Raw genomic sequence first — 12,489 nt, forward strand, 5'->3', positions numbered from 1 at the left:
TTTTTTGTGGTAGAAGATTGACTTGTGCCTTATATGATTTCATCTGATACTATTAATGATATCTCACCCCAGTAATAACAACTAAAATATATCTGTAGGCCTTGTCAACTGTTTCTGGAGGCTAAGTTCCCTCGGATTGAAAACTTGAGTCTCTAGGTTGGGGTTCAGTTTTCCCATTTTGTTCTTTTGAAAATTTATTTTCATAAGAAACCAGAATTAATAGTGACTATTTCTCTTAGATTGAACTTCACCTCTGCAGTATATTTTAACACCCACTGCCACCAGGTGTCTGTTCATTGGGAGTATGATCTAGAGTCTTGATCAATTTCAGATGTTTTGTTTTGATTGGCAAGATTTATAATGTAGGTGGTAGATTTTCTTTTTCTTCCATCAAAGAGGCAGATATCTCTTGAACAACCATTGATGGATGCCTAATTCATTCACCAAGAAGTTTTTAGTTTAAAATATGTATGCTTTTATTTGGGCAAATATTATCTTAAATAACAATTTGTGTTCTCCCTTAATAAAGGAAAGGGAAATGGAAGGTGAGGCGGTTGAAGCCATTGTGGAGGAGTCTGAAACTTTCATTAAAGGAAAGGAAAGAAAGACTTACCAGAGACGTCGGGAAGGGGGCCAGGAAGAAGATGCTTGTCACCTGCCCCAGAACCAGACAGATGGGGGTGAGGTGGTCCAGGATGTCAACAGCAGTGTACAGATGGTGATGATGGAACAGCTGGATTCTACACTTCTTCAAATGAAGACTGAAGTAATGGAGGGTACAGTGGCTCCTGAAGCAGAGGCTGCAGTGGACGATACCCAGATCATAACCTTGCAGGTTGTAAATATGGAGGAACAGCCCATTAACATAGGAGAGCTTCAGCTTGTTCAAGTACCTGTTCCTGTGACTGTACCTGTTGCTACCACTTCAGTAGAAGAACTTCAGGGGGCTTATGAGAATGAAGTATCTAAAGAGGGCCTTGCAGAAAGTGAACCGATGATATGTCACACCTTACCTTTGCCTGAAGGGTTTCAGGTGGTGAAAGTGGGGGCCAATGGAGAAGTGGAGACACTAGAGCAGGGGGAGCTTCCACCTCAGGAAGACCCTAGTTGGCAAAAAGACCCAGACTATCAGCCACCAGCCAAAAAAACAAAGAAAACCAAAAAGAGCAAACTGCGTTACACGGAGGAGGGCAAAGACGTGGATGTGTCTGTCTATGATTTTGAGGAAGAACAGCAGGAAGGCCTGCTGTCTGAGGTTAATGCAGAGAAAGTGGTTGGTAATATGAAGCCTCCCAAGCCAACAAAAATTAAAAAAAAAGGTAAAATGAGTTTATCTGTAATGGTCTTTAAAACCATTTGGGGATAAAGAGTACAGCAGCCTGTGTGCGAGCTGTTTTGTTAGATTAAATGCCCTGGGGTTTTTTGTTTGTTTGTTTTGTTTTTTTTTAAATATCTAGCAGGTGCCTGGGCTTTTAATCAGTACAAAAGATGGGTTTTATGTGTTTTTACATATTGAATACTGGTTTTATTTTTTAAGTCATAAAGAGAAGTGAGTCTGTTAATGCTGTGAATTAATTACTTAGATTGACTTTGATTATAAAAGGTTGATAGGATATAGTTGTAGTTTGGAATTAATCTAAAGCACTAGATTAATATAGACTAGGTTTGCTTTGAACTCAGAGATCTACTAATGTCTGTCTCTAGTGCTGGGACTAAAGGCATACACTGAAGCACGCTGTAACAAGTATATGTTTTGTTTTGCATATAGGTGTAAAGAAGACATTCCAGTGTGAGCTTTGCAGTTACACGTGTCCACGGCGTTCAAATTTGGATCGTCACATGAAAAGCCACACTGATGAGAGACCACACAAGTGCCATCTCTGTGGCAGAGCATTCAGAACAGTAACCCTCCTGAGGAATCACCTTAACACACACACAGGTGCTGGATATAAATGTGGGGCTACAGCATAACAAAGGTTAAAATGTGGTTTGTAAACTGTCCAGGCTTACTGGAGGAGGAAGTTAAGGAATGCTGTTTTTGTTCCTTATACTATCTGTGGTTTTTTATGTGACATAATTCATAAAGACTTTTTATCATTGTGTTGCTGAGGATTTAACAGTGACAAGAAATGAGATCCTAAAGTCCAAGGCAACCAGTGAGAAAGAACTCTAGAAATAGAAGTAAAATCCTACCTATGTTAAAACTGGCTTTCTTTTTGTTTGCTTGTTTCTCGTTGCTTTATCTCAGAGGAGGTAACTTGTTCAAAACTTAGGGATAGAGAAGTATAAAGATCATTCTGGAAATTCACTTATTGTTCAAGTATAAAATATTCTTTAGTACAGTGTTCAGTATTCTGATATTAACTTCATGTTGGGTATGGCCAGATTCCAGTGAAGTGACTGCATACTAGACCTCTCTTAGACTCCTGTGCTGGCAATTTTTTTGTCAACTTCAAACAAACTGTAAAGTTATCTGAGAAGAGAAAATGCCTTCATTAAGATTGGCTTTATTGCCGGGTGGCAGTGGCGCACACCTTTAATCCCAGCACTTGGAGTTCGAGGCCAGCCTGGGCTACAGAGTGAATTCCAGGACAGGCTCCAAAGCTACACAGAGAAACCTAGGTGTGTGTGTGGGGGGGGGGAGATTGGCCTTATGCTATCATGTGGGGCCTTTTCTTAATTATTCATATGGCAGGGTCCAGCCCATTGGGTAATGCCAAACCTATGCCAGGTAGGAAAGCAGGCTGAGGGACTGGAGAGATGGCTCAGAGGTTAAGAGCACTGACTGCTCTTCCAGAGGTCCTGAGTTTAATTCCCAGCACCCACATGGTGGCTCACAACCATCTGTAATGAGATCTGGTGCCCTCTTTTGGCCTGCAGGGATACATGCAGACAGAACATTGTATACATAATAAATCTTTTAAGAGAGGGGGGGAAAAGAGAGAAGAAAGCAGGCTAAACAAACCAGAGGGAGCAATCTAGTAATGATAGTTCCTGCCCTGACTTCCTGTGACCTGAGAGTTGTAAGCTGAAATAATTTTGGCCATAGTGTTTCATCATAGCAGTATAAACCCTAAGACAGTTCTTTTCTGGAGGCTTTATCTTTTTAGCCTAAGTACTTGGTTGTAAGTCCTCTCATCCAAACAGTATTTTTTCCATATTCTCTACTTCATTCAGAGTAGGTAATCTTTAAGTGGTGACTATTGGTTTTGATTTGATACACTGGTTGTCAGATAAATTAGTCAGTTGTCTTTGTGGAGCTAAGGATTGAACCCAGGGCCCTGTGCTTGCTAGGCAAGCACTCTACCACTGAGCTAAATCTCCAACCCCCAGTTGTCTTTCTTTACAAGTCAGATAAATTAGATAATTAATGGATTATCTATTGCTTTACAAGTAGTGTGCTATATATTGGGATATTCTTTGTCACCTAGTCATGTTATAGCACACACATATAAATGTGTCTAGTACTTTGAAGAAACAGTATTGTTCTTTGATAGGGGTTGTCAGTGTGTATGTACATTGACATGAATACTTCTGTCTTGCACTATACTTCAGCTTTGAAAAGTTCATTCTGTGGTTATCCAGAACTGATTTGGTAAAACTTATTCATGCAGTTATCCAAGTCTGCAAAAGTCAAATGCATATATGCTAGTGCCACTTCATGGTGAAGAATGAGCTTTTCACGTACTAAATGTGCTTATATTGCATTCTAGGGGGCATTCTTCAGGTTGGTTGTTTTATTTAGATAGGGTCTCTCTACATAGTCCTGGAATTCACTCTGTAGACCAGGCTGGCATTGAACTCACAGAGATCCACCAGTGTCTGTCTCTAGTGGTGAGATTAAAGGCATGTACACCATGCCCAGGTTCTAAGGGATGCTTTTGCCTATAAACTTGTAGCAAATGAACAATGACTTGGTAAACATGGACCTTGAGCAGAAGGATAGGTGGTCATATAGTACAGTCTGATGGTCATCCCTGCTCCACAGCAGTGTCTGCTTCTTTGATAGTTGTCATTCTGGTTTCCACCAGAGACAGAGCTCTTTTCTTCCCTCAGTATTACTAGGTACAAAACAGAAGTTACGTTTTATTACTTTGTTCTGAGGTGAATGCTGCTTTCCTTCTATTGGTAACTTTTATCTTCTGTGCCACCAGATTATTCTTCATAGAAAGAATTCCTTCACTCTCTACTAGTTCAGTGGTACTAAAGAAGCAACTTTAATGAGTAGATAAGCATTCCATTCAGTTTTCTTAATTACTGTCGTTTTTCCAGTGATAATTCCCTCTTCATACTTCATCTTTTTAGAAAGTCGTTTTTTGGGGGCTTGGGGATTTAGCTCAGTGGTAGAGCGCTTGCCTAACAAAAGTCCTCAGCTTGGGGGGGGGGTGTCATTTTTGTAGTTGGGCATGGTGTCTTGTAACTAATCCTAAACATTTGGGAGGCTGGGACAGTAGGATTAAGAGTTCAAGGCTGGCCTGGGTTATATATTTATATATTGAGACCCTATCTTTAAAAGAGAGAAAGAACAAAGAAAATTTCTGCAGGTGTCTCCTGGAGCTCACTCTATAGACCAGGCTGGCCTCCAACTCAGAAGTCTATCTTCCTCTGCCTCCCAAGTGCTGGGATTGAAGGCATGCACCACCACTGCCTGGATGAGAAGGGATTTTTCTATTCAAAGGCACTAGATTCAAACAGTTAGCAGAAACTGAAGTTTAGCATGTGTTCTTACATCTTAGGGACTAGCGCTAAAACTTCATTCAAGCCTTCCTGTAGCTTGTAGAGCTACTTTCAACGTATGCAACAGCTTTGCGTCACACCCTGAACCCTGTCATTTACTGTGTGCCTTTAATTCTTTCTTCCTGTTATTCCCTCCTCCTTTCAGGTACTCGTCCTCACAAGTGCCCAGACTGCGACATGGCCTTTGTGACCAGTGGAGAATTGGTGCGGCATCGTCGTTATAAACACACCCATGAGAAACCATTTAAGTGTTCCATGTGTGACTATGCCAGTGTAGAAGTGAGTATCTGGTTATTTTTTAGAGACTTCTTAGACTTTGTGTGTGTGTGTGTGTGTGTGTGTGTGTGTGTGTGTGTGTGTGTGTAAGAATACCAATTTTTCAGGGCAGGGCATGCTAGTGCACACCTTTTAATCCAAGCAATTGGGAATCAGAGGCAGGCCGATCTCTGTGAGTTCGAGGCCAGCCTGGTCTACAGAGCTAGTCCAGGACAGGCACCAAAGCTACACGGAGATACCCTGTCTCAAAAAACCAAAGAGAGAGAGAGAGAGAGAGAGAGAGAGAGAGAGAGAGAGAGGGAGAGGGAGAGGGAGAGGGAGAGGGAGAGGGAGAGGGAGAGGGAGAGGGAGGGAGGGAGGGAGGGAGGGAGGGAGGGAGGAAAGTTTGGTGTATATCTCTTTAATCCTAACATTGGCCAGGCTAAGGATTGTCATTACCTCGGACTGGGTATTGATCAGTGGTACATTGCTGGCTAAGCAGCAACATTCATGAGGCTTTGAATTTGATTTCCATCACTTAGAGAAAAGGAAGGAAGGTAGGAATGGTTATTGACTTCATTAATTGAGTCTACCTTATTACCAAAACTGGATAAGGATACTACCAAAATGGGGGAGAGGGAGAGTTGCATGAAATTAGTAAGCAACCAAATCTGATATTATATTGAAAAATAATTGGTTAAATATGTCCAAAATAAGACTAGTTCAGCAGTGTATGTTACTTTATAGATAGCTGGAAAAGGGACAGTATAATTCAATTCTCATCACTGTGTGAAGTTCTAACAAAACTGGGAAAGCCAGAGTAAATCCATGTTAATTAACTCTGAATCGTGGAAGTGATCCATCACGCTTATAATCCTAGCACTCAGGAAGCTGAGGCAGGTAGTTTGCTACAAGTTTTAAGCCAGCCTAAACTGTAGAGTGAGACCCTGTCAAAATAATAATCATCATCATCATCATCATCATCATCTAGAATCTTAATGCTACTGTTCTGTTGTATTAAAAATTATAGCTAATTGGGGCTGGAGAGATGGCTCAGAGGTTAAGATCACTGGTTGCTCTTCCAGAGATCCTGAGTTCAATTCCCAGCAAACCACATGGTGGCTCACAACCATCTGTAATGAGATCTGGTGCCCTCTTCTGGTGGGCAGGCAGAACACTGTATATATAATAAATAAATAAACCTCTTTTTTCCTTTTTTTAAAGAATTAGAGCTTGAAGAAAATAAAGTATATTATAAATAGGAAAACAAAATTATTATTTTTATTTTTATTTTTTTAATTATTTGAGACAGGGTCTAACTGCTTATGTAGATCAGGCTGGCCTGGAACTCAAGAGAAATCTGCCTGCCCCTGCCTCCTGAGTGTTGGGATTAAAGGCCTGTTCTCCACACGCAGATATTTGGTTTTTTGTTTGTTTTCTTTCCTATTTATTTATTGGGTGGGGGGAGGTGCATTCCTGCCATTTCTGTCAACTGTGAAGGTCAAAGGAGAAATTCCAGGAATCCATTTTTTCCTTCAATCATGTGAATCTTGAGGGTCAAACTCAGGTCATCAGCAATTGCATTTGCCCACTGAATCATCTTGCCAATCCCCCAAAATACCATTTCCTACAGATTTTTTTTTTAAACCTTAGAGAATATCAGTGGTATTAACTGAAGACTTTAGAATAGGAAGAATTCAGTGAAGAGAGACCAGATATAAAAGTAGTATACAGAAATCAAAAATTGTGTGCATGAACCAAGGGTTGAACCCAGTGCCTTCAGGAAGAACTCGACTAGTGAGCTATCTCCATTCTCCATGTTGCACCAGCGTACAAGTGGTGTATCCCGTATCAGTGATGCTTGACACTAAAGGTGCCTTAAGAGTTCTTCCAGGCTTTGTTTTTTGTGGTTATGGGTGTGGGGGGGTAAGATTTATTTTTTAACTCTGTATGTGTGTGATGATCGGGTAAACAGGACTGCAGGTGCCTGCTGGGGCCAGAAGAAGTTTGGATTCCTAGTAGCTAGAGTTGCAGAGGTTGGTTGTGAGTTACTGTGAACTGAGAGAGAGTGGGTCCTTGGAAGAGTGCTACACACTCTGAACCACTGAGCCATCACACACACACACGCACACGCGCACATACACACGTTTTGGATTTTAGAATATTTGCGTAAATATATTAACATCTTGGCAAAGGGACTCAAGTCTAAGCATAAGCCTGTGCACATAAACTGAAGGTAATTTTATGTAGTTACTTATGGCGTACCTGTGTTTTTTACTGAGACCCATCACATGAGATCAGTATCGAATTTGCTATTTACTGGTGTCAGTTCTTAATTTGGGGGGCTTAGTGTGGATATAGGTCAGTGGTAGAGTACCAGGCCCTGTGTTCAATCCCAGCACTGTTAAAAAGAGAAGGGGGTAATAATAATAGTTTTAGACCTCCCGAGGATTTTTTTTTTTTTTATTTCTTATTTTCAGTTTTCAACCTATATTAAGAGTAATAGGAGTTGTGAAACTTTGAGGGGCTTCTAATTCTGATAGTAGTGGAATGACTTAAGTAACAGTAAAAACCATTTCTGTGACATCTTTAGACAGAAAAGGTTACAAACTTACAAATGAGTAAGTGAAGGTTACAATTTGATCCAAAATTTTACCAGCAGAATAAATGTGAATGACAAGTTAAGAAAAATATGAAATTTAATGAGGGATGTATGCTGTTGAATATTATGAGAATAGGTAGTAATCAGGCAGGTGTGGGGGTGGCTGCTAAGGTGAATGGTTGAGCATCACCTAGCATTTAGGAAGGCCTGGCTGTGGATGGCAGTGAAAGGGGAGAAAGAGATTGAGCGATGCTGCTGAGACAGTTACTTGACCACTGAGCAAATGTGAAAATTTCATGGGTGTGGGAGAGTTTTTTCCGCTTAAAATCAGGAAACTTTTTTCCAAAAGATTCAGACAGAAAATTTTGAATGCTTGAAGTACTTCTCAGAGTCAGATTTGAAACTCAGAGTTTGGGGTAGGGTGTCTACCAAAAGAGAGAAGCATGGCCAGTGGTGAGGAAGAGAAGTGAGAGACTCTTAGATCTCAGCCTGTCTAGGAGATACTAATGAGAGCAAAGAGAGAGGGTGGAGGAATTAAAACATGAACTTGGGAGTTGAGTTTTGCAGGAAATTAATATAAAAATAGGCATGGATTACTTATTAAGGTAGTGTGAAAAGTTTCAAAGATAGAAATAAAAGGAAGGGGCTGAAGAGATGATGGCTCAGTGGTTAAGAGCACTGGCTGCTCTTCCAGAGGACCCAGGTTCAGTTCCTAGAACCCACATGGCAGCTAATAACTGTCTGTAACTCCAGTTCCAGGGGACCCAACACCCTCACGCAGACATACATGCAGGCAAAACACTAATGCACATAAAATGAAAATAAATAAATTGTTAAAAATACAAGAAAGAAATAAAAGGAAGGCTGGAGATGTGGAAATGTTGCCTAATACAAATCCCTGGGTTCAGTCTTCAGGACCACTACCACCACAGGGTAAAACAATTAGGAAGTAAAGACTGTAGTACACCATTGTGTACCTTATCACCCAATTTAGTTATGAATGAAGACAATTTGTCTGATCTGTGTCTTACCTGGTTATCTCCCTCTAGTTGGATTGTAATATTGCTGAGATACACAGCAAAGGCTACAATAATGAAACACTTATCTTTTAGACCTTTTTTTTTTTTTTTTTTCTGACTTTAGTGCCCTAAAACTAAGTTTTTGTGCCTAAACCATAGAGTTCATATTACAGTCCATGTTAACAAGTATAAGAAGTTCGGTTGCTTTCATGTTGCAGGTCAGCAAATTAAAACGACACATTCGCTCTCATACTGGAGAGCGCCCGTTCCAGTGCAGTTTGTGCAGTTATGCCAGCAGGGACACATACAAGCTGAAAAGGCATATGAGAACCCATTCAGGTAGGCCTTCTCCCTCCTGATACTCAGGAGCTGTTCCTCACTGAGTCCTGTAAACTGCCACCTGCACCCAGGGCTTACCTGAGTGGAAGGAAGACTGCTAAGACAAGCTCTGGTGCTGGGTGGTGTGGCAGAGCCAGGTGGATCTCTGTGAGTCCAGGACAGCCAGGATTCTTACACAGAAAAACCGTCTCAAAACTACCAAAAAGAGCCGGGCGGTGGTGGCGCACGCCTTTAATCCCAGCACTCGGGAGGCAGAGCCAGATGGATCTCTGTGAGTTCGAGGCCAGCCTGGGCTACAGAGTGAAATCCAGGACAGGCACCAAAACTACACAGAGAAACCCCGTCTCAAAAAAACCCCCCAAAAAATAAATAAATAAAACCTGAAAACAAAAGCTCTGGTCTATCCTCTGAATTGATGGTTCTGAAAATACACTACAGAGCAATTTTATTCAATTTGAGTCTTTGTAACATGAAATGGTTCTTTTAAGGGAGACATCAAATGAAATTAAAATGTAGTGTTTATTTTTAAACAAAGAAGCTGATGTGTGGCATGCACATTTGATCCCAGAAAAGGCAGGCAGATCTCTGAGTTTGGGGCCAGCTTAGTCCACATGGCAAATTCCAGGCTAGCCAGGGCTACATAATGAGTCCTTGTTTCAAAAAACAAAATAAGTCTGGATAGATTACCTGACTCTTCCTGAGTACTCCCATTTTGTAAAACGAAAGTCTTGTGCTAAGTGTGGTAGCGAAAACCTATACTCTTCATACTCAGGGCTGAGATAAGAGGGTCTCTAGTGCCAGACCATCCTAGGCTGCTAGACAAGACCCTGCTTCAAAAAATTCATAGTTCTAATCCCCTAAGATAAGCTTTGCTATGAGAACTATGATCCTAAAATGGAAGGCTTTATAGAGAGATGAGCAGAGCAAAGGTAAAGGTCTGTTTGCTAATTCTGAAGCTAGGCATTAGCCGAACAGTTGCACTAAGCCTTAACCTTCTGAAGTGGGACCTTAGATTCTGTGTGGCCTAATGTATGTCTCTCCCACTCGGCTACTCACTAACTAAGCCATAGTATTTATTCATTTAATTTGTTCATTCTGTATTTCCTTTTAAGGGGAAAAACCTTATGAATGTTATATTTGTCATGCTCGGTTTACCCAGAGTGGTACCATGAAGATGCACATTTTACAGAAGCACACAGAAAATGTGGCCAAATTTCATTGTCCCCACTGTGACACTGTCATAGCCCGAAAAAGTGATTTGGGTAAGTAGATTTACTAGAGACAAAGAATTCATGGAAATAAAAGGATACAACTTTCACCTTCAATTCATTCTTTTGTGTATGTGAATAGTTTACCACTTAGTGACAGCTATTGCCTAGCTGCATGCACTGTCCCCTCCCCAATATCTTCTCTTTATTGGAGCCAAACTACAAAATAATATATCCTGAATATGGGTTATACATAAGGTAAATGGAAACTGTAGTGGGAAACAGACATGTAATAGTAGCTTTCATTCTCTAAATATTCAGAAAGTAACATGTTTCAAATTAAGGTCAGTTTCCTTCAGGTTTTTCAAAAGTATTTGTATATTCTCTCAATAATTGGAGTATATTATTGGTTTGGTGGTAACTACTCTTATGCATAGGTAAGCCAGAATTACATAGAGGGAATCTTTATAACTAAAGAAGTAAAGAAGCCAGGAGTAGTTAAGTGCCAGCATTTGGGAAGTTGGAGCAGAAGAATCAGGAATTCAAGGCCATCCTGGGTTACATGAGACCCTGTCTTAGACAGAGACAAGAGATGACTTTAATGACATACCCCTGGTGTCCCAGAAGTCTGAAGCAGGAGAATCCTTTGATTCCAGGAGTTTAAGCCTACCCTTAGCCAAATTAGTAGAACCATGCTTTAATAAATGAATTATAAATACTACTCAGTCTGCTCTCTCAGCCCAAAGTACAGTGCTTCCTGAACATATTAAAAGTAAAAAAAAAAAAGTTTTTCCAACTGTATCCCCAACACACACACACACACTCCCTCTCTCTCCTCTCTCTTTCTCTCGCCCCCCCCCCCCCTCCACCATCTCATATTGCTGGGGGTTAAATCCAGGACATCTTGTGTGATAGGTAAGCTGTTTTTACTGATTTATCCTAACCCTAGGTCTAACTCATTTCCCGCTGGCCAGCCCTAATGAACATTTATGTCCTTTCTAGTTTTTCCTGACCTGACTTTAGTATCCCTTTGATGTGCATTCTATACCTTCGCTCCAGTAAAGTGGCTTGCTAAGATCAATGACCCACAAGTGGACTGTAGCAAACATTCTACTCATTTCAGTTGGTTTTCTTACAGCATCCCCTCCCCCAATCAAATAGTACACCACACTCTTTTTAAAGCACTTTCTTCCCTTGGTCTCACATCCTGTCGTGCCCCTGTCTCCACCCCCCTTCCCCTCCAGTTAAATCTAAAACTTAGATTTAAAGCCTAACCCAGGCTGGGCATGGTAACGAAGGCATTTAACCCAGCATTTAGGATATAGGTAGACCATGATATCTCTTCGAGTTCCAGGCCAGCCTGGCCTATATAGTGAACTCCTGGAGGACAGCTAGGAGACCCTGTCTGTTTTTTAAAAAAGCCTGATCATGCTAATTCTTACTCTTTGGTCTTGGTGACCTCATCAGTTCCCTTGGTTCCACTCCAGTTCTTGTACCAAACCATCCCTTCCTGTCCCCATCCCTATTGCCATGTCATTGTTCCAAATTCCCTGCCGGAACAGACACATAGCTTGGTTTGAACCCCCTTCCACCATTCCTCTTCTCCGTAAGGGCTGTGCCATTGGTGTCACCCCAGCATCCACTTTTCTTTGGTTCACCCTGTGGACGTCACTTTCTGACTTCCGTGTGCAGTGCGGTCGTTGGGGAAGGCTGGGGTGACGACACTAGGGACAGGACCAGGGTCTCGCACCTGCTCCGCAAGTGTTTCCGTTCTGATCTCGTATACTTAGGCTGTGGAGGAGTAAGTTTTTCTTAGGTAAATAAAATATATTATTAACTTGTTGAAATATTTGTATTTACAAGTTCAACTTGGCTTTATATTTTGTTTGCAGGTGTTCACTTGCGAAAGCAGCATTCCTATATTGAGCAGGGCAAAAAATGTCGCTACTGTGATGCTGTATTTCATGAGCGCTATGCTCTCATCCAGCATCAAAAATCCCACAAAAATGAGAAGCGCTTCAAGTGTGACCAGTGTGATTATGCTTGTAGACAGGTAGGTGTTTAGTTAGAAAGCCATTGATACTCTGTCCATGTGAGGTATTGGCAGAGGGCTTTTACATACCGAGTAATGTAGCTCTGTGTGTGTGTGTGTGTGTGTGTGTGTGTGTGTGTGTGTGTGTGTGTGTGTGTGTGTTTTGTTTTTTGGGTTTGATTTTGTTGGGTTTCTTGTTGTTTGGTTTTGGTTTTTCAAGACAGGGTTTCTCTGTGTCCTGGAACTTGCTTGTAGACCAAGCCGGCCTCTGTAACTTACAGAGATCTGCCTGCCTCT

At 41.3% G+C, this 12,489-nt stretch overlaps 1 protein-coding gene across 2 annotated transcripts in view; it reads left to right on the forward strand.

Annotated features, from left to right (window-relative positions):
• The window catches only part of Ctcf (CCCTC-binding factor), a 47,974-nt gene that overhangs the window by 27,765 nt on the left and 7,720 nt on the right, over positions 1-12,489 (forward strand). For both annotated transcript variants that reach the window (XM_036188055.1, XM_036188056.1), the window contains exons 3-8: positions 530-1,319; positions 1,769-1,939; positions 4,883-5,016; positions 8,832-8,952; positions 10,065-10,214; positions 12,053-12,213. In XM_036188055.1, coding sequence (XP_036043948.1) covers positions 539-1,319; positions 1,769-1,939; positions 4,883-5,016; positions 8,832-8,952; positions 10,065-10,214; positions 12,053-12,213 — 1,518 coding nt within the window. In that variant the 5' untranslated portion in view covers positions 530-538. The remainder of the gene's footprint in view (positions 1-529; positions 1,320-1,768; positions 1,940-4,882; positions 5,017-8,831; positions 8,953-10,064; positions 10,215-12,052; positions 12,214-12,489) is intronic.

Source organism: Onychomys torridus, chromosome 5 (assembly GCF_903995425.1).
Source record: "Onychomys torridus chromosome 5, mOncTor1.1, whole genome shotgun sequence".
Lineage (NCBI taxonomy): Eukaryota > Metazoa > Chordata > Mammalia > Rodentia > Cricetidae > Onychomys > Onychomys torridus.